At 40.6% G+C, this 27771-nt stretch overlaps 1 protein-coding gene across 6 annotated transcripts in view; it reads left to right on the top strand.

Moving 5' to 3' along the window:
* The window catches only part of nrg1 (neuregulin 1), a 133042-nt gene that overhangs the window by 76789 nt on the left and 28482 nt on the right, over positions 1–27771 (top strand). Inside the window, exon 1 of one of the 6 annotated variants that reach the window (XM_036594827.1) lies at positions 13062–14103. The exons of 4 other annotated variants lie outside the window; for them this stretch is intronic. In XM_036594827.1, the coding sequence (XP_036450720.1) occupies positions 13383–14103 (721 nt within the window). In that variant the 5' untranslated portion in view covers positions 13062–13382. Of the gene's footprint in view, positions 1–13061; positions 14104–27771 lie in introns of those variants that run through there. One more of the 6 variants, XM_036594828.1, reaches the window with a different exon arrangement.

Below are 27771 nucleotides of genomic sequence, written 5' to 3'. Positions count from 1 at the left end.
AGGATCTCCAGAGTTTTTCAGCTTTAGATTTCTCCGAGCTCTCCTTCTAGACTGCTTTTCTGAATGACATAAAGATCTAAAGAAGCCAAAAGCTTTTGCCACTTTAAGCTTGTGTTATGACACATGCCCTCAGCCTTAGGCCATGTTCAAAATATCAGTAGGGTAAAGTATTACGAATAAACTGTTTCCCTGAGAAACATTTCTGTGAATGGTTCTTTAGATTTTTGTAAAGGGGACATGTGAATGTGAAGAACCTTAGGTTTCCATGTGCAGTAAAGGTTCTCTGCCAATAAAAGCATTCATATGTGAGTATGATGTTAATAAATCTACAGTTTAATAGTTAAAATCACCTTAACATAATGGAGTAGCTGCCCTAAGCTGACACTGTGGTACCATCTGCAGAGATCTCAGGTAAAATGCTCCAGCGACACAGTGACTTTAGGATTATATATCCAGGCATCGTCCCAGTCTTACAAGCCCTCATCATCAGTTTTGCAAGCCCTTACGTCAACTGAGTATGAAACGTCAGTTGTGTTGTGTGTTTTGTATGTTGTTCTGTGTCATATAATATTGTATAGTCATGCTTGTATCGTAATACATATTGTATCGTGAAGTTGCTACTAGTACTCAGCTCTAGTTGGCACAGCTTCTCAGGATGCTTTTGCTCTGCAAAACTCAACCTGAATACTGATGTTGATGAATACTAAAGCTAAGAGTTTCCAAAAAACTTTGCAGACCATTAATATCCCAGACAAGAATATGGTGTTCCTTTTGCCTACTATGTACTCTTGAGGCAGCACTGAAAGAGGAATCAGTATGCTGTGCTGTTTAATCTGGCCACTTAATCACTTCTTCAATTAGAGTGTAGTACCTCCCTGAATGTCTGCCAAAAGAGAAAAAAGCTGTTTCATCCACATCTTTGCCCAGACATTGTTAGAATAGCAAGGACGAGCTGTGCCCTGTAGAATCGGTTACCCCGCCTCAGTATTGACACCTCGCAGACAGAGCACAGTGTCAAGATCTGATCTGGTTCTTTGTTCACTTGAGATTTTTTTCGTGCTTCAGGGTCTGGCATGATTCCATCAGTGTTGAAGGACAGCCGATAACCGTCACTGCACTTTCATGCCTCTTGACTCTGTCAGAGTTGGCCTTGGTGATATTAGCTCAGTTATAGTTAAAGACAAGGACCTAGTCTGGTTCCAAACATTCAAGCAGATCCAGAAATATAATCTGCAGCAAATAGGAATTTAATGGAATTTCAATGGAGTCATTTCCTGGACTGGCATTGTCTTTACTTACAGCATAGTACTCATTAGAGTTGTGAATTTCTTGGTCAGTGGTCCTCAGGTGGTCCACATGTTTGCTGTACATTGTAAGTTGAGCAAAAATGTCTAGGGATACTGATGACCAGTTTGAGAACCTTTGCTCTAGGCACGATTATAAAGCAATTCTTGATGCGCCTTGATTTTTAATTCTGCAGCCTGCATGATGATTTGTTTTCCTGTATCTATCATTAACACATATTGTTACCTAGTCTAAGTTCATCCACTGAGGGAAGGGGTCTGAAACACAACCAACATTACAAAATGTTCTTCCACACCTTTGCAAGCAATTACACATTTCCACCAGAGAGGTGTCCAAATTCCCAAACTTGCATAATGTAGCTTTAATTCTGAGCATCACTGGATTAGCCTGTTAGCCAAGGTGGTTGTTAAAAAAAGCCATGTTCTTACACAGGGTATGTTTAATATGGTTTTAGGCCTTAAATTTCATATACATGAAAATCGTGACCAAGTAGTGACTGCAGACATGCGTGAGATCCTGCATTTTTTCCTTTTCCAAGTCAGGCTGCGCTAAAGTAGCCTACTTTATAAAGTTTCTGGCTTTTGCATGAGTTTATTTTATAGAAGGGCAAAAAATCATAGCCTTTAAAAATCTGACATAACATGAAAAATTGCTATACATCAAAGAATCTGTTATTTTTTCCATCCTTAGTACATATACAAAATGGAACATCATTGAACTTCCAAATAGTAAGCTAACTGTTATATTGCCAACAAATGCGTATGATTAATAGAAGGATTGGTGGGATCAGATAGTCTTTATCAATAAAAGTGATTTGTTTTTACTGTTTAGTTTTGCTGGGATATTTTAAGAAGACCTATCTACTCTACTCTACTTATGTCACTTGAGCTTTTTCAAATTGCCCCATAGCAGTAACCTCATGAAAGGAACATAATGGTCCCAGTGAACATTAACCTTTATATCGTCTTGGTATTACATATTACATGTGAAGAGCATTAAATAATAAAGCTGACATCCTGTTTGCCTTTAACAGAAACATGGGCTTTACTGAGAGACATTAGTTATTTTCAGGTTTGCATATATTTCCTCACTCATTAATTTTAAGGTGACTGTTTCATGTTCCATTATTCAGGGCTAACCTTGGTGCTGTAGCAGTAGTCACTGTAATGACGCTGCATTTGTAGGGCTGCAGTGGAGGAGAGGACACTGCTGGCACAGTGAGCGATGAAGCCGGTGCTGTGCAGTGGTGTAATGGAACTGCCTGCTGCGATGGTGGTCAGCGGCCAAGTTCCCGTGGGTACCATTCGTGACTGTGGATGAGCTTGATGTGCTGCATATGGAAAGAGAAAGATGGTGGGGTGTGAGGGAGACAGCTTTTTAAATGGAGCTTTCAATCTTCAGGACTAAACATACCATGAATGTTCTATATTTTTCCAACTATGTGACTGAATATGTTTACTTATACTGTTTTAAAAAATATCAGGATTCAGCACCTCATTCATAGGGTGGGCAAAATGGCAAAAATGTGTAATATCACAATACATAATATGTCATAATATTTCATTTTTCTGGAACAGATACAATGCATGAGCAAAATAGTAGTCCCACACTTTAAAGAATTAAAGAATTAAAATAGTATCAAACTATAACATGTCATCAATAACTATGATAGTACAATGATTTTTTTTATTCAGTGTTTCATTGTGCATCACTATATCCAGTTTAACAAGACCAGTAATACTGTCTTTGAAGTATTCAAACGCACAACCTACTGACAACAGGCAAAACCCTAGACAGCTGTGCCACTTGGCAGCATTTTCAAAATCTTAAAAATTTTATGAAACATGATCTTGGTCAGTGTTTTCTACTCATACAAAAAGTAATATGTTGGAAATATAATATACTTTTTATATTTTGAAATATACTGACGATGCATGACAATATATTCATTTTCATAGGGGCTTACTGACGGCACCTACAATATTCTCTGAAAAGGTTATGCTAATATAATTTATCGTGATAACGAGATCACATTGTCGTATTGCCCACCACTTCTTATTGATTTGTGGTATTTTGTCTGAGTAGTTTCCCCCCAAGGTTCACCATATAAGTAGCATTTCCTTGCAACTTGAGACCACAGGCAATCATTAGCTCCCCATGAAGACCTCCCCCATATTCATCAGAGCTTTTCATTTGATCCATTTAAGGGAAGTTGTTTCTCTCCGTTCCATTGATGTAATAACCGGCATTGGCCTGTTGAGTCCTGATTGTTCAAACGGCTTAGGCAGAAGGCCCAAACCTGTACATTATTTACTCAGTAGTTAAAGTAACCTTAATTAAGCCAATAATCAGTTGGATTGAGATTTGGTAAAGGAGCGCTGTGGTGTTTAGACTTCTGTGATTACTTAATGAGCAGGGAAAATGTGCAAACACGTCCAAAACTGGCTGTGTTTTTTCATAGATTAAGGATAAAAGCATGTCATGTAAACTGGCAATTGAATTGTCTTTACTATATGATGCTTGAAAGTCTCACTTCACTAGAAGAGCTCTTTGTGGCAGTAATAAGTATAATACAGTTAGTGTATCAAGCAATATCTTCACACTAAGATCAAGAGCCTCTCTCTTATAAAACTAGATGTCCACAAAATTGATGGCTATTGATTTGAGTTCTCCCAACACAGCGCTTCATTTTGCCAAGAGGTGGGCAGCTTTTAAAGGAGGATGATATTGCAATGGGTGGAAAATGGATGGCCCATAAGTAAGTGTGTTCATTTCTTACCCTAGCCTAAGAATCTCCTGCACCATTTGAGTCTTAACAGTCCTAAAATAACATTGTCAACTTGTTTTGAAAGTAGGGTGAAGTAACAGAGATTAAGGGGGCATTTTCTTTAATCAAAAAGTACTTAGTCCATTTCCTCAATTGAATGTTTGTGCTGATTCATCTGCAGTTATTCATGCACCACATGACCAAACTCAGTCATTTTTAGGAATTATTAGTTTGTAATGTCTTCCACAGAATACCAGCTGAAGTCATGAGGTCATCTAGCAGATATGTCTCATGTGGTGCTTAGGATTGGGGCCAGTGGTCAGGACCCTAGACAGAAGGTAATGGCGTTGGACTTTTAACTGCTTTTGTACCTCCAGCCCGTAAAAAACGTCCAGCTGTAGGGAAGGATAATATGTCAGAGTGTTCGGTCCTGTCTGCAAGGCAAAGGCAAGATGTAATACGTGTGGTATTTGGACCTAATACCATTAATTAAGTTCCGTGCAAATGTCAGATTGTTTTTGTAAGCTGTTATCTGAATGGGCCCCGTTTCAAGTGGAGAACAGGAATAAATGTCTAGACAAGAATAATGTCTGCTGGGGAACATGATCTGAATCTGGTAAATGTGCTTCCTCGGACCATATGAAAGGGCTATCAAATCAAATCCCGGAGCTCGGGATTCAGTTTAGTCTATTTTAGGTTTTACGTAAACTTATTTTAAAGAAATGCTATGGAATATGGTGTTTGTTTTTGCAGAATCCATAAGATAATATACATTGAATCTGGGATTCTCATGGGTAAACGTTAACCTGGTTAGAAAAAGAGAAGAGTGACTGGATCTTCACAAAAACCCTTTACTTGTGGGCCTAATATGGCTGCATGTTATGGCTACAGTTGACAATGTTTTGTCTCTCCTCGTTTTCTTCTGAGAGAGACAGTAGAAAGTTGAAAAGCTTCCAGAAACACTCTTAATAGCCGTTAGTTATACCAGGCAAACTGGCTAAGATATTGAGAGTTTTCCTTTCTCGTTTTTGATCTATTTTTCACGTCAGTGCCTGTGAGTATTCACCATAGGAATTTGCACTTTGAAGCTGCAAATCCCACTAGCAGCGTATACATTTTCTTTGTTTTCATTTGTTCTTTAAGATCTAGGGCCAGCAGCTTTACACTTCCCAGCTTATCCTTCTGCTTTTATTTATTTATTTGTTTGTTTATGTTTCTCTTCTTTAATGTGAAGGGCCCTCCTGCTGTACATGCCTGAGTGAGCCTTCGCTGCCAAATTGGGGTGCATTTCTCTTCGTCTAGATTGTCATTGTTACAATAGGCTTATGCAGATCCACAGAACTGCCTGAAGTACATGGAAAAAAACTCTAAAGGCTCTTCTTTGCTTTTTTTCTCTAACAGAGGGATATTCTGCTTACTTCATCCAGGGATCTGGGGGGCTTTCTTTTCACAGATTGTATTATCTTTCATCTGGGATTTAATTTGCCTTTGCAAGACATTAATGTGGCCTGTGCTGCCGTGAAAGATTTTTAGATTTAGTCTTTTGATTTAGATGATGAAATGTGACAGTAGAGGAATTAATTTGGGGAATGTTTCCCTAACCTGAGCCTTTCGGTAAAGCCCAACTTGCTGTTGACTTTAGTCCCACTGGATACTTTCTTTCATCTTGACAGTGACATGGTAGGAAGGAAACATTTAGAGTTGCTTTTTGTGATCAGCCTAAGTTCATTGTGACGGATATTACTGAGAGAAAACATTCCAGCATCTTTTTCGAAAACTTTAACTTCCGCTCCTTTATTATAAAGGGCTTTCATAGCTGCAGGCAGAGTATAAATGGTAAAATTCCCTCCTCATGGCCAGCCCTGCTCAAGTTCAGCGTATTCCTAGTCACGCCACTGACTTCCGTACGGGAGCCGTTTGGGAAAAGACTCTGAAGCGGAGAACACACTGTACCTCTGCCACAGCATTAATAATTACAGCACTCTGAGTGAGCATGTGGCACTTTCAGCCCTGCACCTCCAGCAGAGCACCATTAAGAGCCAGATTATGATATCTTAGATTTCAGAGGCCCTCTCTTTTACAATGAGAAACTTCCTAATGCACCTTTAACCTGCCACTAGGGATGAACTCAGAGAGGAAACTAAGGAAATGGATCACTATCACTATGGGTGAGCAAGATTGACGAAGGATATTATAACCTTTTCTTGAGTTTTCATGGTCTTCATTTGTGCCTTCAATAATTTTAGTAAAAAAATTTAAAACCTACACAAAGGACAGCATCAAAATCCTGCCAAGCTCTCTTTTTTACTGTTACCCTACAACATTAGTGGGCAGTTCATCATCTATATCAGTATACAGATATTTTAGTTTTAGTGTTATTGATAAAAACACAGTTGGTAACACAGTTATTGATAAAAAAAAACTGCAGTGGATGACATTGGCTGCCTGCTTCAGATCGTTTTGAAAGAACAAGTAGTAACTGAGTAATAATTTTCCTTTCAATAAATCTGGTTTCTGTCTGATTAACAATTACAGTAGGGTTAGATTCTGTGTAATTGTAATACTTCAGTCCAGTCACAATCAGCTATTTCAGGTTTATAAGACATTGTTTTAGCATAGAGTAGCAGTACTCTGGAAGCATGGTTTCATTAACCCCACTTCCCACCATGTTGCAGGCTGGGGTTCCAATCCCTGCCCAGGAAGGAAGGCGACCACACTATAATAAGGGTCCTTGGGCAAGACTCCTAACAAAACATTCCAAAACAGTGTAACATTTTACCTCTGCTAACTTCCTTAGTAAGAATGTAACAAATGCATAAATGTAAATATAATACTGTGATATATGGCCAAGTGCACCAGCTGTGCCTATGTTCAAATGTTGTGACGTAAGTGTTTACTACGTTCAGGTTTATGCATTACTAAATCAAAACAAGTAGTTTTAACGTCAAGCTTAGTAGTTACTAAATATTTACGCCTCCCCCTAAGCAGGTATAAGTTTTGGGGAACCATTAGAAACCACATAGAAAGCACAAAAAGACCAAAAACATGACTTTTGGTTAACTAAGCTAAAAATTCTTAGCGCTGTATGCTGTGATTTTACTTATAGCTCTAATCATAGCCCTGGTTTTAAGTCCAAGCATGAAGCTAAACACCCACAGCTCCAGCTCAGTGAGACTGAGCTGCCCACACATCTAAATTGAGGCTGCTGTTGTGTCTGTTAGCAAGAAACTGTCATTTAAAAAGCTGCATATTTGGTTGTCTCAAGGAAATTTTAAAAAATAAACAAACAATGGCTATAGATAACTAGCTTTACTCAGCTTAACTTGTACACATGGTTCTCTTCTACACTGGATATTTTTTCTATTAAAAAAGTCAGAGCAAGCTGCTGTCGCATTTCCGTGGATCGGTTCTGAATACGCTATTGTGATGTTAAAGTGATGTATGCATTAGTTGCTTGTTGCTAGTTCAGACGTGACTTAAGGATTTGTGGTGCAATATAATAGTTTGTAATAGTTTGAAACTAACTAGTGTAACTATGAACTTAAGCCCAAACTTAAGTATAAACTTACGCAAAACTGACGCAACCCAGTCTAGATTATTGTAGATCCACTAACATGATGAGTAAACGTGTTGTCCTCTCTTTCTGCTTTCCATTATCTTAGATATGCCTTTGTTCAGCCCTAGAGGACATGGGCTGGACTGGTATTAAGTCATGTCCTACATACTATATACTCTTACACGGTGGCACTGTGGCTCTTAATTTAGCTTTTGGCCAGATAACCTCGAGTGAAGGACATAGCTCCTATACACTTCAAACATGTGCTATCTCAGGACGACAGGATACGTCCTGAGGCGAATTTATATGGGAGCATACTGTATCAGAGAGGAGCTGTCCAGCAGAGTGGTGCTGAACCCAGACACCCCTCCACCCCACTTTCTTCTCTCCTCCACTGCTTAAAACCACCCCTGAAAGAACTAAAGAATAAGCTAGTGAGAACCTAGCCTACATGATAGTGGGGGTATTCTTTCTAAACCTCCCTCCAACGCGCACATACACTCTATCTTCAGTTGAACAACTTGCTCCCTGCCCAAATCTCCATTACATACACAACTGGGACACCAGCCGCAGCCTGTATGCTTATGTGTGTGTGTGTCAGCAAGAGTCTCTGCGGGAGACGGATGAGCCTGTGGTGCAGGCACCAGCCAGGCGGGCCGACAGAGGTGAGAGCGCTGGCACACACACAGATACACACAAGACTGGCCACTTAATTCTGTCCACCCTGTACAATGACTGTACCACTTTTCTTCAGTTCAGTCACAGCCAAAGGCTGGAATAGAGTCTGTAGATTGGAATACAGGCTGAAGCACCAGTCACCTCACCCCCTCCCTATACTGCCAGCAGGAGGGAGAGCTTTACTCACAAATGCTGTCCTGTCCTGGCAATGATCTTGCGCTTAAGAAGGATGAAAAGGGCTCCTCTTATTTCTCTAAAAGCCTCTCATTGTCCATACGTCAGCAGAGAATTGCAACATTATTGAATTCTAGCCTTCCTTTTTCAGACCTCATACCGTATTGGTTAAAAAGTTCTAGACTTTTTGGCACAAAAATGCGCCTCATCTTCTAATGCACCAATAACCTTCTGCCTGCCAATAGGCAGCCTTTGCTGCTCACATTTAGACTCTGCACTAGGATTTTTCTAGGTCAGGTCCCTTAGACAGACCCACTCTCTTTCTCTTCTCTCTCTCCTTCATTCTCTCTCTCCCACCCTTTTTCTCTTTCTCGACCATAAATAATTCCTTTGACTTGCTATAAAAAGGCTGCAACAAGGCAATAAGCAAATTAATTTATTTCCATTTTGCTAGTCAGATAATTACCACAAGCGTGTCTTTTTTTCCGTGTTTATTTGATAAGAATCTAACTTCTTCATGTTTCCAAACAAGATGGCTTCAACCAGGTCATGGATGTGATGCGTCTGTGATGTAATACTGTACATGTCCAGAGAGCTGCAGGTGAAGTCGTTCTGAGCATTCCAGTTGTGGATCTCTTGTGAGGTTCTTTGTTGACCATACTTGACAGGCTGTAGCATGGTGACTTTTTGAAGGAAGGCAGATGGCTCAATGACCTGAAAAGGCTCTTTGTCATTGCTGCGTCTTTGACAGATAGACCTGCATAGTGTATTAGACTCAGACATTGACTGGCTTTGGCAATGTTTTTGGCATCCTCTCCTGCATCTGAGAGCCAACGACCTTCAATAACAGAAGTCTGTCCAATTCATTAATCCACCCTCAGTGCTGTTCTTATAAATTTAAAGGTTTTTCAGCGGTCTTCAGAAGGCTGAAAGCAGTTACATACGACAACTAGCCTAGTTCTACTGTACCTAAGGTGCTTTGTACAGACCTTTTAAAAGTGTTCAGCAATTAAAGCTTCTCTTCCATATTTTTCGTATGGCGCCTATGGAAGCCTTCCTCCAGTGGATATCCTATTATTTTCACTGTATGTTCACTTCATATAGGCTTTCCATTGGTTGAGTTGAGACGTGCCACACAGTGTAGTAGATGTGCAACTGTTTATAACATTTCTTTCTAAATTTTGGAGAAAATATTACTGAAGAAAATCTGCCTCATATTTCAGTCATTATGTGTCAGTAGACACCATTATCTGAAGTGCTATTGTGTCAGACTTGAGATTAATAAGATTCAGTCATGGTGAAATGAGCATCCTACAAAAAACAAACTGTCAAATATTAACTCTGGTAATCATTATAGTTGTCATGTGTATTGTCCTTCAAAAACCTGTGAAAATTATCAGAATAAAGGCTATCATGGCAAAGCAAAGTATCCATGCCCATCCCCTCTGTTATGAGTCTATTGCAGTTTTTCGATTATTAGAGAAACTCTGAGTTTGTTAAACATTATTGTAGAAAACTAAAGTACTTTTTAGGCTGGATGGAGTGCATTTGCAATGCCCCCTGGTCTTATGTAGTACACCCTGGATATATGGATTACCCTACAGTGATTGAACACAATGGGAATTACAGGCAGCCCAGTTTGTATTAGTCTCTGCTTTAAACGCATCGCATTAACTCCAGCAGATAGGATGGCGTCAGTGGGGTTGGGGGGGCGGGTCAGCATGTTACTGCCACTGACCTGACCTTAAGACCCCACTCCTGTGTTTTCAACCTCGTGTATATTCTGGCCTGGTCCGGATTTGACTTCCAGCCCATTAGCACCAGGCGGGGGAGAGCTTAACACCTGCTATCTGTCTCACTCATTTCAGCAAGGAGCTTTTGCTCAAAGCCGGCCATGCGGAGCACGGATTTTGGGGGTAGTAATCCCAGCTCCTGTAATGTTGGGGCAGACCAGGATGGAGTAGCCCAGGCTTGGGAGAAATCAAAGGTGGATTTGTGTTGCTGTAACATAGCAGGGCTGCAGAGGCATGTTTGGGGGAAGGTGTGCCTCAAAGTGAACTGGATTATTCATCACAAACTTGATTATTCAACTCAAATGACTATGTATCATGTGGCTCAGCCAGCACATTGTCTAAGATTAAGGATTTTTAGGAGGTTGTATCAGTGTGAAAATTAACAGAATAAAGGCTATCATGACTCAAGCAAAGTATGCAAGTCAATCCCCTTTATGATAAATCTATTTTTATGTTTCAGTTTTAAGGTAATTAGATAAATCTGAGTTTGTTAAAGATTGTTATAGAAAACTGAAGTACTCTATGTGCTGGATGGAGTGTACGTGCAATGCCCCCTGGTTTTATGTTGTACACCCTCATTATATGGATTACCTTACAATGAGTCAACACATTGTATAAGATTAAGGATTTTTAATGATTAGTCACCAGTTTCACTCATATCAAACTTTTTTGTGGAATTGTTTAAGCACCCATTCAAATCCACAATCCTTTTCCTTGACACATGCACAGACAATGACCATGGAATTGGCTGACTAATCTGATAAGCAGATGTCTAGTGTCTAAAGGAGTTAAACCTGCACTGAACTTTTAGTTAGGATTTTACTGTGAACACAATATACACATTAGTCATAAAACTGAATTTAGTACCGGTGTTTATTCACATGTTTAGATGCTCAGCTGTATCCATGTTGGATTTATTAAGGATTTAGTGATTTTGTATTATACAAAATATGATGTTTTTACAGATGGCTTTCGCCTGGTCATTAAACCCTATAGAGAATATTTAATCTCACACTGAATACATACTTGTTTGGTAATGTTTTTCAACTGTTTAAAGCTATCAATATTGAGTGGAACAATACTTTCTTTTCTGTAAAAGACAATTTGCAAGTTTACCCATGAGACTTCACCATTTAAAGAAACTAAACGGAAAAGATATCCTATACTAAATTACTTTTTTTTAATTATCTTTTTACCATTTTGGCATTTTTTGCACAGGAGTGTATATTAAATTACACTAAGATGATACATTTCATATAAACGTCATACTGTGCAACCTGAGATCAATTAGTGAAGTGCATTTAGTGAATGCTGTAGCAGTGTTGTGCTTGCAGTGCTAAGTGCTATGCTTACTGGTCCTCCAGCCCCCTGCTGGTGAGAAATGCCTTTGTTCTTACATTATCCGTTAGCTCTGATTAATTATATCATAGATTTAAAAATGATTCAGGATGTTAATATAAGTCTGCTGCTAGCACTGATGACTGTGCTAATAAAAGTCAGTATATTACTTGCTAATAGAGGATAAGCGTGAGTGGGACCATGTATTTTGTTATTAAAATGGCCAGGCGTCCGGAGTGACTGTGATACTCCGAAAGGAGTCTGTTCTTCATCCAGTATTTATGTGCAGTGCTGGAGCTTCCGGACTGCCTCCCCCCTCCCCCCATCCCCTGAGTCAGCGATACAGTACCAGGTACAGACAAATGTGATTATGGAACGCGAAAGGGGGAACTGCATGCATAGTAAGTGTCAGCCAAGGAGAAAGGGACGTAAATGAGAGCAAAATCTATTTACCCTTTACAAATCAAGTTTATGGTATCAATCCTCATCTGGGATAATCAGATGTTTTCATTCATGTTTTATCCTTCTCTTGCATGGTGGCCAATAAAGGTGGTATTCTGTTAGCTGGCTGAGCCCATTTAAAACAATAGCATAAGTCCCATGAGGAGTATCACATGTCACCATCACTGGTGTAGCTCTTCCCCCTCATAAAAAACACCCCTTTTGTATTAGCATAATCAATGGTCTAGGCAGAGGAGGTGGACAAGTGAGTGAGTGAGTGAATGAAAAAGTGAGAGAGAGAGAGAGAGAAAAAGGAAGAGTGAGAGAGAGAGAGAGAGGCTGGGACCGTCTGCCTTGCTCGCCTTTGATTCGTTGCCATCCTGCCTAATTGGATCAAGTGCAGACATGCCTAGCTCCATGCATTGTGTTCAGAGGGCAGAGCCAGAGCAGCCAGAGAGAGGAGTGTGCAAAGGGGTTAGAGAGACAAAAACAGAGTGAAATAATGCTTGTGTGTGCATGAAAAAGAAAAGAAAAAGAGAGGGGGGAAGAAAAAGATTATAAGAGGGAGAAAGCAGCTACGCATGTGTACGGGAGAGGGAGAGAGAGAGAGAGAAGAGGAGGGGTAAGAGTGAGGGAGGGGGTGTGTGTAATCCTCAGTTGCCCATCCTTCCGTGTTGTGTTGCGAGGCGTTAGCGATCAGCTCCTGCTCTTGTTCGCCGGCTCTCAGGAGTGGACAGGCACCTGCTGCTCCAGGATGATTCAGCCACTCTCAACCGCTGGAGCATGACAGCATGGCTCTCCCGTTGGCCGAGCCCCAGCCCCTGCTGCAATTCCAGCCTCCTCCTCCCCCTGCCCTTCCCTCAGGTACACACTGCCCTGCCGCTGGAGTTCTCTGAGCCACGCCGCAACGGAGTCTCGTGAGGGAGCGATCCGCCTCTGGGCCGCCCCACTCTGCTTCTGCCTCTTGAGGCCGTTATTTATAGACTTTTATGTTGTCGCGTGTTTTTCCCCTCACTCTACTAAGAGGGAGGATGCCTTGAAAAAGAAGTCCTTTTTGGCACGGAAGTCTGAGCTGCTTCCCAGATGTTAACGAGGTTACTCTGCCAGTACCGAAGACCATCTCTGCTCTCTTGCTCCCTTCCCCCCCCAGTGATCTGATAATGGACAACGCACTTTACAAGCCACAGTGCGTGATGCTGAGAAAACTGGTGCGTCTTCAGCCCGTGTAATACTCCGAGCTAGAAGCCAGGCATCCAGGGACACACTCCTGTACAAACCAAGAAGGAGAGCAACAGGAAAAGGACGGAAACAAGAGACAAATAAAGGGGGGATGGAGTCGGCAGGAGTGGAGGATTCTTCAGTCGGATTCTGCAAGACTCCTGGATCCACATCTCCCTTGGGCCAGTCTTCTGAAGGTCCTCCTGAAGCTGGCCCTGAGGAGTCACCTGAAGAAGAGACACCTGAAGAAGAGGAGGAGGTGGTCGGGGAGAGTGAGGAAGAGCGCGGACCTCTGCGATACCTGGGCTTGGCTGCCGCTTCCTGTTGCGTGTGTGTTGAGCTGGAGCAGGTACGCAACTGTGTACGCTCTGAAAAGATTTGCATCTTACCAATTTTAGCTTGCTTGCTGAGTTTAGCGCTCTGTACTGCTGGTCTCAAGTGGGTCTTTGTGGACAAAATCTTTGAGTACGAGCCACCTACCCACCTGGATCCCAAGCGTATAGGCCAGGACCCCATCATTATTGACGCAGACCCTACACTGGGACTACCTGTATCATTTTCACAACCCAACTCACCACCTGCCCTTCTCCCACCAACTACCACTACTACTGCTAACCCTGGACAGCCTGCGGTTTTTGTGGAGGGAGATTCCACAGCTGGCCCTTTTGCCCCCGCCTCACCCAAAGTGTCCCGCTTTACCCCCACCTCAGCAGTGACTATCTACACAAGCCCCGCCACTCAGCCCCTCCCCAGCACCACCCCTGAACCTGGCCAGAACAGCACACCTAGTCAACATCCCGATCTGGAATCTAACAACATTATCACTAAAACCTGTAAGTACACTTGGTGTTTACTTAAAGCCTCAGTGATGACTCAGTTTGGTTTGTTCACTTTTGGCTTGGAAGTGTCCTCAAGGAGAGGAGGGGACTGTGTCCTCTCACAGTTTTACTGTGTATATAATATTATTAGAGCAAATCTTTAGTATATTTGCTTTTGTATCTTTTTCGTTATGTTTAGTATCATTTGGTTTAGAAAAATATGCATCCAAATACTTGACTTCAAGTGAAAATCCCATGCCATATTCCACTCAGATATCTTCAGTAAGTAATTTAACAAACATCAACATAAGAAACTGATAATATTTCCGTGATATTCTCAAATGATTTGAATGTATTTATTTGAATGTATATTAATTTGCTTGCACTAATCCAGTGTCATATTGGGAAGCTGCACTGGAAGGAAGTTCCTCTTGCTTGCATACTCTGCCTTGCAGCAGACGTGTTGTATCTTGTCAGCAGTGTCACAAACAGCTGTGACTAATCCTCCCAAGAATGAACAACTTTACCTGAAGATTGAGTGTAATGCACACCCCCTTTGTGACTGCAACAGACAGTTACTACTCTTTAAACCTAAACAGGATTACCAGACACTGTACCACATCAATTACTTCAGTCCTCAGTAGGCAGCTATAAAACAACGCTAACATCCTTTTAGCAAGAGTGAAGAATTTCCTAGCTGACTGATTCATTTGCAGCTCTATAACAGCGCAGTTTCCTCTAATCCACATGCTGTGGCGTGAGGAGACTTCCTCCTCTGGGTGTTCTGCTCCATTTCAAGGTCAGTCTACAGAGGGCTAATTGATTCCCATCCATCGCCCAGCCACACAGAAAGACTATCCCAGTAATGCTATCTGCCTGCCTAACTGCTCTCCTCCATGACTTTGAAAGCTGAAAGAATTATAACGGCTGGAGGGCTGCCAGACTCTTTATTGCCGTGGTCCCCACCTCCGTTCCCTCCCTCACCCACCTCCACATTTCCTCATGTCTTCCACCTATGCTGCTGGTTGCAATCTGGGGTGGTGCAGAGGTTGGACTGACCTACTGCAGCCAGCTGTCCTGTCAGAGACAAAGAGGGAGGCCGAGAAAGAGTTTTAAAGACCTCACTGGCCGTTCCTGCACTCTGCTTATCACTGCTTCCTTCGGTGCATACCTCTGAAATGAAGCAGATGTACTGTTCATGTATTATTATTCACCCCCTTCCAGACTCAGTTTGAAGTTACGCTGTTTGCTTAAACCCTTCTGAAAAGAGACTAGATCATATCATTCTTGCTCACTCTCAGACAGTGTTGCATATGCAGCACATTGAGCAGTTGTGCAGGGAAGCTTAGCTGTATTCCTCAGTGAGAACAGAGATTAGGTAAGTGTGGAACAGAGAGAGCTAAGTGTTTGGACCAAGATAACGAAGACAGCCTTGACGTGCGCTTATTGCACCGCAGGATCCTACAATATAACTTATCCTGTCTAATGTAAGTAAACCTGGCAAGTTTAAAGTGTGGTTCCACAGTCTTAATCTCCATCTGATGGTCAGCTCATTCCCTGCCCAACCAGATTCAGTTTAAAAGATTTATCAGTATCTCTGTTCTGTTCACTTGCATATATTACCTGAATCAGAGGCTGCTGCAAAGCTAAAAGCCCTTCCCTTTTTGAGCAGTGTGATCAATTGTCCAGGCCCGGAATGGAAATGTGATCGGTTTCGTCGGTAATCTCAGTCTAAATCAATACATGCAGAGAGCAGGTCAGCTGCTACGGCAGGAAGCCCAGTGAAAGCGATAGTGATCCTGATCTTGCTGGACACGCACTGACTAATTATCAGAGACAAGAGAACTGAACACAAGCATCTTACAAAAGCAAATACGTCAATAAGATTTGCGTATGTGATTTCATACATATGTTCTGACACTCTGCCACATAACTCGCTAAGTATTTAAGCATTGCATATATTTGTGTATTTGAAAGCCAGTGTAAACATTTGTGGAGCTGTTTTCTGCAACATAGTTTTTTTCTATTAGAGCTAGCCTGAATGATTTGAATACTCGAGTATTAATTTATGTTGATATACAGAAGCTTTGTCTTGTTTTAAGCCACAAAAATTGTAGCCTAAAGTACATTAAATCAGCAAATGACTTTAGATAGAACAGTTATTGTTATTATATGAAAAATGTTCAAAATAAATAAATTATAGCTGGTTTAGTTGAATGCATAACAAATTCATACCAGCCATCCACGCATGAACGGCTGTTAAAGCTAAAAGAACAAAGATGCCAAAGAATCACATTTGTGGGATCAATCACATTAGTTGGTATACCATGGAGACATGACAAGTTTGAAGAATCATCTCATATATGTATGTATGTATAGTGTGCCTTATCCAAATCCCGGCATGCGTCCAATCCACATGTCCTCAGACTCAGCTCCATCATCACTTTAGGCAGGAATGTCGGCTCTGTTTTCTTCCTTTCCTTTCCAATTAAACGGTCTTAAGCAGGTTTAAATGTTAACAGCAAAAACAGCAGAATGGCTTATTTTGACTAAATCACAGTCACAAGTTTTTACCACTGAATCTGAGCAGAGTAGCCTCCACACAGCATTAGTACACCACAGGAGCTGCTCTGCAATTACCACACAAATCAAATCACATTTAAGTACATTAATAATTTAAATATAGTTGAGAGTGCTGTTGAAAGTGTCAGATTTTACTGGACTTCTGCTCTTTACTCATATGTGAAAATCATAAATTTGTGTTTCGATGAACATAAGATGTGCGTCAAGTGCAGCTGATGTGGGCTGAAACATACACTAAACTGGAAGCATATTTGTTTCGTCAGAGGTGCAACTAAAAACACTTAAAATATTATTATAATAAAGGAGAGAATGAGTATGTGAGTACTTCAAATATTCAAATTCTGAAAATGTTGTTTAAGCCAGCTTAATTTCTGAAAAAAAAATCTCATTCGCATTCTCATTCACCTCCATGCCTGTTCTTCCATATTCACTTAAACTGCAGTAATAAAAAGTGGCTGCTTGCCTGTTTCATTTGTTCTTGTATTTCCCATGGCAGTTGGTCTAAACTATTTTATAACAAAATAAGCTGCATTACTGATATTTTAGGACCCTTAGTCTATTTAAAATTACCTTGTCTCAGCAAGTTTGCTTCAGAGTGAAGTCACCATGTAGAGTAGCCTAAAACCTGGTTTTGCCTAATAAGACACACACACACACACACACGTTTTCAACTAATGGTATACCTGCATGCTACCTGTCTTCAGGCAACACTGTCAACACAGCCCCATTAGTCAGAGAAACATTTATTTCTGCCTGGCTGACTGAACGTTTATCTCATATGGAGCAGATTGAAGTCCACTTCCTCCAGGGACTGCCACACGCCGCTCTGTAGAAGGCTAACTCACAGTGATTTGATCTGAGCGACAGAGAAAATTTTTTAGTGGTTAAAGCTTTTTTAAAGCATCAGGGTCTTTGTTGAATGGGATTGCTTCTTGCTCATCATAGGAAAGAGTAACTGCAGTTGGAGGCCATAATTTGCAGCTGGTTAAGTGTGAGATTACAGTTATGTCATAAGTATGGCTTCAGTTCTCTGTGGTTCAGCGGCCTCTTTTGAGCAAAAAATTTCAGACAGTGATGTGATGACAGTACTTAGGGTGGATACTGTAGGCTTTATGTGAGCTTAAAGTTAAGGCTAAGAAGAGTTAAGGACATTTTTAGCTAGAGATGGCAAAATACCACTTTTTCTTTTCCGATACCGATACAGATACAGAAAATATTAAGTATCGGTATCAGCCATAAGTGGTGGTGGGAGACAATGAATCATTCAGAACAGGCTTTTTCCTTTTACCAACAGCATTGTACAATGGTAAATGTAATGGTAGGAGTCTTGCCTAGTGACTCTTACTGGTATATTTTAGTAGTGTTTCTGATTCCTGTCTCAACAGAGGTTCAGGTTACCTTCTGTAATGTGCAGTTTAGCAGTTAGCCTTGTCTCCCAGTTGCTGAAAAAGAAGGATGCCCTTGTCTGTTACCTGGTTTTGGTATTTCATTTGTCGTGAGGTTGATTTTGATACTGTTTCTGATTCCTGTCTAAACGGGATAAAACCCCATCCACTGTGTGTGGAGCAAGTGTATTATCTACTGCGCTGACCACTTGACCTTCTTTGCATTATTGTTCTTCAGGCAATTTTCGGGTATCTCAGGCTAGATTTTTACAAAATCAAATCAGATTCCTCTGATCATATGCAGGTATTGATATTGATACTGGGTTGATGCCATCTCTACTTTTAGCATATGGACCTAGTTATGGCTGACTTTAAAAAAAAAAACAGACTGTAGTAAGTGAAAGAGTTTATCCATCTAGCAGAAAAAGGTAAAAAATAAACTGCTTCGCAGGGAAAAAGCTGTCATGTGCTTTAGCTCAGCTAACTGCAGTTATCTCACTGTCATTTTTCATTCTGCTGCTTTTACAGCACGAAACTTGCAAGCTCTTTGGGGAGCTGGGTTTTGTGTTGAGTACTTGTAGATGGAGCTGTTACTGCCCTCATAGCTTTATTGATCTTCTTTCTCCTGACTCTTCCTTCTCCGTTTTCCCTCGAACATAGGATTTATGAACAATACTTCCTTTGATGTGATTCCGCTGAGCTTTGCTCATAGATAGTTCCCCAGTGAATGCTGCTGGGTTATTGATTAGTTTTAGTTTATTTGTTCAAAGTAAAAATTTCTAATACCTGTTAGACTGGAAGATCCAGAAACCTTACAGTGAATCACCTTTTGTCATTAAAATTGCATTGTTTATCGAAATATATTCATCTTGACCTCTTGTTTTGTGGGAACGGCTGACTGCCTTTGGCAAATCATGTTGAAATATTTATGACAGCTTTAAAAAATGCCTGTACAGTCCATAATGGTAATCCTGTAGGTCACTATCTCACAGCATGGATAGTTATTTAACTGTAAGAGCCTATACACTTACTTAATAATGTATACACAACTTCCCATACACTGCTGTGCTGATGGCTTTATTGATTGCCACAGTCTGTCTCACAAGCCTCCCAAAGGTGTCTCCTTGTCAGTCCGCACCTCAAACATTTTTTCATTGAATTGTGTTGGTTCAAAAAGTTATAGTGTGCATTAATATTTTTAATACTGTAATGGTTTAATAACTCATTTTGTATCTTAAGCCCCTATTTGAGTTGGATTAGTTTTACCAGAGGTCTAGTAATGTCATTTATAAGGGTTTTGATGGAACAATTACCACATGATGAAGAATCTGTGGAATTTCCCTAGACGTACCCCAGGCAGCCCAGATTGAAATGTCAGAGCCCAGACATTCACTTCAACATTAGGACTAAAATTAAACAAAACAACAAAAGCTAACTTTGAGTTTGAATGTCAGATAGAATAGCATTAGGCTAGTAAAGGAGGCTCATTCAACAAATGCCATCAAACAGAAAGCTCACTGCCCTGTTACAGGTCCTTTCAAGATATTTCATTTTTATTCTTCTAATTAGGCCATCAGCAAAAATGTTGCAGATTATAATAGTCCAGTTATGACCTTGAGGGTAAAAGAGCTGTGGCATTTTAACGGTTAGCATTGTCATGCCAAAAAACAGAGGTCCTGTTGTCTACTAGCAGGTTTTACCATGTTGTCAATTCGAACAGGGCTACTGTTACCAAGGGAGCTTCAGGTTCGGCAAATTACAAAAGGTAATTCACTCCAGTATTATCACTTAGCTGACTCGTAAAAACTGCAGACATGGCAGATTCATACATTACACACAGATCTCTTTGGTAAATCACTCACATTACAGCACCTCCCCAGTAAAAGTAATCTAGCTCCAATAGGGCTTTAGACATGCTGTCAATTCCTTTTTATCTTTTTAGCCAAATTACCTTTGAAGTTATGCCTGTTCCTGTAAATGATATATTCAGCCAGCGCTCTTTCCCCTTCTCCTCTTTCTCATTCGCTCAGTGTTTGTTCTGAGATAATTAGGTTCAAGAAGAGGTCATGTCACATACTTAGCAAATGAGTATTGGCCCATCACAGCCACCTATCACCTATAATACTGTTGTTCTCTTTTACAAGGTGCATCAAATCTCAGGGTTGTTTATGGTTTGATTCTGCAGCTTGGGAATGACATACCATTTCTTTTACTTGAAGTAAACCAATGTGGCATATTTCCCATTATTTAATTAATGCTGGTCTCCATAATTTGTCACGCTAAGGCCAGTTAAGTTGATTTCTGCAGGCTAACTGGAGCTTTCTGGAGCTTGTATTCTTCAAATCAGTCACAGCAGTTCTGAACCTTGCAATTAATTATAAAAGGAAAAACACCATTTAAGTCTAAAGCACCATGACAGATACATGCTGAAGAGTTCTGAATGGCATTAAAATACAAATTTGTGGCAGAATTTGCCTTTCATTGCATGTATATTGTTTGTAGATTTTTTAGAACACTCAAAGAATAAAGTGTGGTTAAGTAACCAAATGCTGTGTGCACTAAAGGCATGCATGCTATTTGATGTTTGCATAGATGATGGTTTATGAGCTGTCCCAGTGCTCGTTCGCTTGCTCTCTCGCTCTCTCTCTCTCTCTCTCTCTCTCTCTCTCTCTCCTTCCTCTCTCTCTGTCTCCCTCTCTCGCTCGCTCGCTTGCTCGCTGGCTGTCTGGGTGTGTGTGCCTGAGCTGCTTTATTGCCCATAAAGTCTCTCTCACTGTACATGTGGTCCAGCAGCCACTGTCTTCATCAGCATGGCTGCTGCCCACCTCATCTGGCTGCCTAACACAACCCCCATCTGTCTTGCCACATTATGCCACTGATGCATTCTAAACATCCGACCAGAATAGTTTCAGTCTCCCTTGATCTTACTGTCACCTAACGGGGAGGGATCACAGTCGTGTACGAGAAACACCAGCCACACATGTTTGTGAAGCTGAAGTGCAGATTAGCTTCCTCACCTTCGATCAGACGGTGACGTATTGCACCACTGACAGGTGCATTCATTGCAAATGCAAATTGAATGACAAGAAGAAGAAGTCGTCCACTTACAACTCCCAATAAAAACGCCGAGCCGTCTTTCCCTGCCACCTTTTTGAAACTGTTCTCCTGTCTGGGCTTTGTTCTGACAAAAGCAATTTCGTTTCAAGGGAATTCACTGTGATTTTTGATTACGATCCTTTGACCCACATAACTAATGATGAGCACGGAATTCAGTGCGGCAAGTTATGGTGGCACAAGCGTGAGACAACAGGATTAGCACTTCAAACGTACGGAGGGGTCGGACCCCCAGATGAGGGCAGTGGGCTAACGAATTCATTATCTTTATGGGGAAAGGCCAGCTGAGGCGAGCGTCTCTAATTTAATTAGATTGCAACGAAGTGACATCTGGCAGTTATGCCATCGCTGAAGGTAGATGCCGTTAGATCTTTGCCATTCAAAGTGGATTACTCTAATGGCTCTTTGTGTTCAATCTTTCGTCCTGCACTAGTGAGTCAGCGGTCCAGACGGTCCTTTCTCTCAGTCTTTGCAATAATATATGATTAACCTTTTCCTTCTGCTGCCATCCATCCATCATAGTATTTTACCAAAAGCCTTTTGGTGCAATCTTAGAAAATCCTTAATATTATTTTTAAGAACAAAAGCTTTTCCTCGTTCATCTTCCTCTTGAGCAATTCTTTTTTTTTCCATTTAGCCTGTGATGCTGAGGTGAATTGAATATGTTTAGTTGATGATGAAAGTGCTTCTGCGCTATTTGTCAGATAAAGTCCATTACCTAATGATATACCATGTCTCAACTGTCTCACACTAGGCGCCGAGGTTGCTTGTCTTTTTGGCCGTAAGATTTAGAATCTTTTTCTTCTCCGTGGCTTAGGATGAAAAATGTGCCCGTCTCTGCATACAATGATTAATCTACAGAGAAGTTTAGAGATAAAAATCGACAGTATCTGTCAGGAAAAGCCCATTATGTGAAGGACATGTCCATTCAGCCTCCCTAAGAATAGGAGCAATTGAGGAGTGTCACATTATTTAGCTCTGTAATATAGAATACCTCTACTTTACTTGGTTCTTTTTTGTGTCTGTAGTGGATTTACTGGTCTCATCACACTATTTTACCAGTTAAAGTTTTTGTTGATTTACCCCCTTTATGCAGGCCCCCTACGGGTGGAGATGCCTTAATTATGGCATTTGAAATTGAAAAACTGTAAAAATGATCACCATTTAACCCTGCATTTCCTTATTCTGCCTTGTGAAGTCAAAACTATAAAGACTGATATTGCTGTCTTTGTAATAATGGAGTTTACTTTACTTAGACTTTAGGGTTATTTAAATATGGATGATTTCATTTTAATGTTCCAAGCAGTCAATCCAAGGCCATACCTATTTGTGTTTTCACGCAATGGAGAGCACAACTGGTGCTTTCAGATTATTTCAAAAAATGAAAAATGTAAACTAAGGTATTGTTCCAACAGCAATAATATATTAGGGATGCAAAGGTACTCAACTATTCGGTTCCCTGGTAACCATTCATGGTGCCAGTATCCAAATACTGAAATCACAATTCAAGTTCTTGTTACGTTTTATTACAGAAACACAGAGAAAACACACAGGCTGGAAATTCATTCAATGTGATAAGTTTGCTCGTATTTGCAAGTAAGTATGTGTGTTGTATTATTATTTGCTACTATGAAACTGCCTTAACATTAGCATGTTGTCAAGGAGGTGTTGTTAGGGCCGTGACTGTGAAGTCAGAGGTAGCACGGCTATATATTTGCTAATTGAGCTAACTACTTTAGCTAATTCCAGAAACATTGAAAAGACATTGCTCTGAAGAACCAAAATGTTGGCACATTGTCCACTGAGGAGGAAAGACCTAGAAGATGACATGCATCATCAGCATTCAACATTATGCTGGTTATATAAGCTCATTTGAAAAGGCAGCTCAGCTTACTCATCCAGTAACTGATTTTCCTTGATTATTTAAGAATAATAAAATGTTTTCAAATGTCTTCCTCTTATGAATGCTTCAGTGTAAAAATGTGCCATTATATGAATGAATTCTCTTTGTGCCTTTTTCTTGCAAAATTCTTCGTTTGAACACAATGATAAGGGGCCAATTGTTCAGAGTGATTATATGATACTGCACCGGAAAAGCAGGTCCCCTAGAGCTTATGCTGTGCAGTGATATTGTCGGGATGCACATCAGTCTTATATTACAGCACAGGCAGGCAAGGTCACCAGAGATGAGATGCACTGCCTCAGCACGTTTCCTATGTGTGAATGTGCCCTTAATATTCTAATGCAAGTCCTTGCTTTCAGTATGCTGCAATACTGCAGTAATCAGTCACGCAAATCTGCTTTACTAATTCATGCATTAGTAGCTTAACAAGTTTTAGTACATATATTTTCCATGCACAGAACCTGGCCTCTGCATTTCACATTAGTCAATAAGACAAATGAAAAAGGCGGCACGTTCAATGGACTGTAACTCATATCACTGCAACTGTAAAGAGACGTGATGGTGTGTAGAGCATATGTGTGTCTGCCACCCCTAGACGAGCTCATTAAGTGACTCGTAACGGGCTGAGCCGCTACAACGGCTGAGGCACACCTTTAAACAGGGTGACGCCCTAGTGCCCGTTGAAGTCTCTTTTGTTTTCATTCTCATTCCCGAATGCTCAATGTTACACTTGAATGACAAATGGCCCTGGTATGAAGTGGTCACTCTAAGCATTCTGGTTCAGCAGCCCTGTTTTCTTTTCTAGGTTCTAGAACCTGTTTTACATACCCTGCACCAGCTCTGTTGATGTATTTTGTGTTGATGACAGAATTCTGCTGCAGACAGAGAAAGTAATACATGGTTTGGCATCTACTTAAGGTGAATAAGGTCTTTTTTTAAACAATACCTATCACAATGAAACCTTTTGACGACTAATTACTGTAATATTTTTGTACATGAAGGTTCAAACAACTGCATTTAGATATGCAAATAAGACATTATCCACTTACACATTTGATGCTAAATTAAAAAGAAAAAGTCTGCTTTGGATGACATTAAGATCATTTTTTTTATTGTGATGACGATTTTAAAATCTCATTGTTTTATTCTTTAGTGAAGAAAACACTGTACACTTATTACATGAAATGTTTTTCAGGTCATTTTGTAGTACAAAATCTAGCATAAATCTGGTTATAAGCAATATATTGGGAAATCATTCTGTAATATCCTTCAAAATAAAGATTTTTGTTTTGAACTTTCTGAAGAGAAAATATGATTTTAAAGCTAAGCTTTCATTTAAGTTGCTGTATTCTGGATGCTGTTAGTCGCGAGTGGGTGTGAACTGTCGAAATACACTGAAATAAACATATCTGTTGAGTTATAATATTCTTATGATCACAGTTTAATAGGGAACATGCACATTGTAGATGAAATTAATTCACAATTCAGAGAAACGATTGACAGGATCAAACTTTCCGCCTGTAGTGTCTCACCTTAAGTGAACTAGATAGATGAGATGGATAGATACTTTATTGATCCCGAAGGAAATTTAGCAAATACTAGGTGACCTTTAGCAATGTTTCTCATTTATTAAGGTTGCAGGATACGTGTCTGTTTGTGACACCACGAGCCCAAAAGACTAGAACGGTAGAAAAGACATTTTCATGCAGACACCTGAAATATGGTTTAAATGACCAATTACTAATTTACTAGTGTCTGAAATTCAGATACTGTAATACTGTTTCAGTTTAGGCTAAAACATACCCTTTAGTCTGGCTTTCATTTAATAGGTATCTTTCATTTTTATATCTTTATTCATTTTTGTTTACTTTTTACATACATGATCGCTATCATAACCAAACCCCTGAAATGAGAACTTAATGTCTTCAAATAACATTTATGTAAGAAGGTTTTATTCCATGTATTTTGGACCTTTTCTATTGGCTCTTTCATCACATTGCTGTGGTCCAGTAACTCAGAGTGCTGTGTGCTTTGTTTTATTCTGGACTCTGGCCTATTCCATCATGTCAGTTTTTTTCGCTCATACAGGTGATCTGCCTCTCAGTAAAGAGCACGAGTGGTTTTAGCTCTGCTCCTGGACTGTTGGGCCACAGTGGAGTGTTGTATTTGGCGAAGCGCAGAGCACTCAGCCTAACAGGAGCCTCCACTCTACTTCAGCGAGAAAATCTCTCTCAGGGCCAGGAAAAGCTCGGGCTGACAAAAGAGTTGTTAAAATATCAATGAGCATGCATCTGCTGCCTCATCCACCGTAAAAAAGGCAGCATGTTAAAATGCCAATAAGTATGCATGGGCAGAGGCAGCATGCACAGGAACATTAGCAGTGATTACAGTGCAGCAGCGAAAGCAAAGAGGATTTTACTAACGCCTTCAGTGCAGTCTACTCTCACTATCTTCTCTTTCTCTCTTTTCATTCTCTTTCTCATCCTTCACTCACTTACCTTTCCCTATCACACTCTCTCTCTTCCTGTTTCTCATTCCCTCTCTTTTCTGACTTTTTTCATTCTCTCTTCTCTTCTTCCATAGACTCCTGTATATGTCTTTCTGTCTTGCTCTGTGTATCTCTCTTTCTTTCTTTTCATTTTTTCTCTCTCCATCCATAATCTTTCATTCACTGTTTTCCCTCTCCCTCTGTTTTTTTTCATTCTCTCTCCCTTTCCCCATCCATGCTCTTTCATTCAATGTCCTTCCCTCTCTTTCTCTTTCTAGCCCTCTCTCACCCCTCACTCATCTTCTTTCTGAACCTCTGTTCATTCATTCTCTTCCTTTGCTCTTTCCCTCTCCCATCCATATCTCTCTCTCTCTCTGCCACACCTTGCAGGGTATGCATTTCTCTCTCTGCACTATTCTTCCTCTCTTGGTGCATCAGTGATAAAGTACTTGGCTTATTAACACACCCTCTTCATCTCACCCACATGCTGTACATCCTTTCAGAGTCTTTCACCACAGTCTTTCACCTTCTCTGCTGTAGGTTTCTCTGTAACAGGTCACTGCACTGCAGTAGTTTTTATATGCCGCTGTTGTTTAGGCTCCTGTGGGACAGGACGTCCAGTCAAGGTTAATCCTGTAGGCTCAGCGCAGTCCGCCCACGCTGTCTGCCCATCTTTCTGGATTGCACTGTGTGTGGTTTCCCCCAGGGAATGCGATGAGTTCTTGTTTAATTTCCCCACACTGGCCTGGCTCAGTACGCACAGCACCTGCTTAGAAAACATGAAGATAAAGGACTTCCCCCCCAAGTGCCTCCTCTGAGCCTTTCCTTTTGTTGTTATCTCCTTTTTTCCTCCTTTGTTTTCCTGTGCATGTTTGCGCTTTTTACTCAGTTGGCAAATCGAGCATTTTAATGTCCTGAAGGCCTGAGGATGTGCGCTAGTTTAGGCGTGAGCTAATTTGTGCTGGTTTTCTGCTCTCAGTGCGCACAACTTATTTGTTGTGAGTCGCAGCAGTATTTGCTCTTCGCTTTGTTTAATCATCCTCTTTCATTAAATAGTGAAAGCGTTTTGCAGTACCTTTTCCTAAATTTTTCTCCCCATTTTAGTCATGTCCTGTTTGACCTGCTAGCCTGTCTCCTCCATCACAAAAAGATACCATGCTGGAAGGCTAAAGGCTAGCACTTGCCACTAACACAATGTCATTTGGCAGCTTAAAACTAGTAAGACTAACTGCAAATTCTGTTACGTCAGCTAACAGTGCATCAAGCTGAGTGATGGGGGGAGAGGGAGGACCATCCTACCCACGCAGAGAGAGCGAGGTCAGTTATGTTGTCTTGGATGTGACATCGTTAGGGATCAAAATCGCAATCTCCTGAACACAGGGCCAATGCTCAGACAGTTGGGAGCCCTAAGTTTTGTAGTGCATTTTTTTGTATGGCTGTCATAACAAAAACTTGTATCTCCAATATGGCAGCTTTATAGGAGAAGAAATGAGACCTTTAAAAGTACCTTATGTTACTCATGAAACAAGACTTTATTCTGAGTAATTTCAGATCCTTTCTATCAGCCCATTTATTATGAAATGATAACACAAATGTAAAGAGCTGCTGCTGTTTTTAAATTGTAAAATAAAAAGATAAAAACATGAAAAGTATGAAATTTTGTAATGACAGCAACAGTAATTATGAAATGACAGGAATGCATCACTCTTTTCAGGGGATGATCGCGAACGGATTGTTTGCTACTGTCGATACATATTGCTCTGAATATAACCATGGCCTGATTCAGTGCGCTCGAGTTTTAAACCCACTTGCCGCGTACAGCGCAAATCTGTGATTCATATTTTATTGTTCACTCAAACTTCCTGCCTCCTTTAAAAGGAAGGCTCAGTCTGTGCCAGCTCCAAACAACACATTTGTCTGTGCCTCCTGATTCTTTATGGATGCCTGTCGTAGTGCAGACTCTTTAATAATGTTCTAACGAGGACAGACAGGCTGGCATGCAACCCAGGGCCCATTGCAGGCATTATAATATAAGAGAGGGCTGTCTGACATTGTGGCTCTCTTTTGGAATGTGGAAGACTACAGTGCATCATGCTTAGTCATACCATACACAAAGCAGAACACCGGATGGAAAGGATGTGATATGCCACTCGTATTAATGATTGTTTGTTTTAAGGTTGACGGAAACAAATGCACAATGGATTAAACTA

The sequence above is a fragment of the Colossoma macropomum genome, unplaced genomic scaffold (genome assembly GCF_904425465.1).
Source record: "Colossoma macropomum unplaced genomic scaffold, Colossoma_macropomum, whole genome shotgun sequence".
Taxonomy (NCBI): domain Eukaryota; kingdom Metazoa; phylum Chordata; class Actinopteri; order Characiformes; family Serrasalmidae; genus Colossoma; species Colossoma macropomum.
Note: the sequence above shows the minus strand (reverse complement) of the source record. Positions and strands in the feature narration are given on the sequence as shown.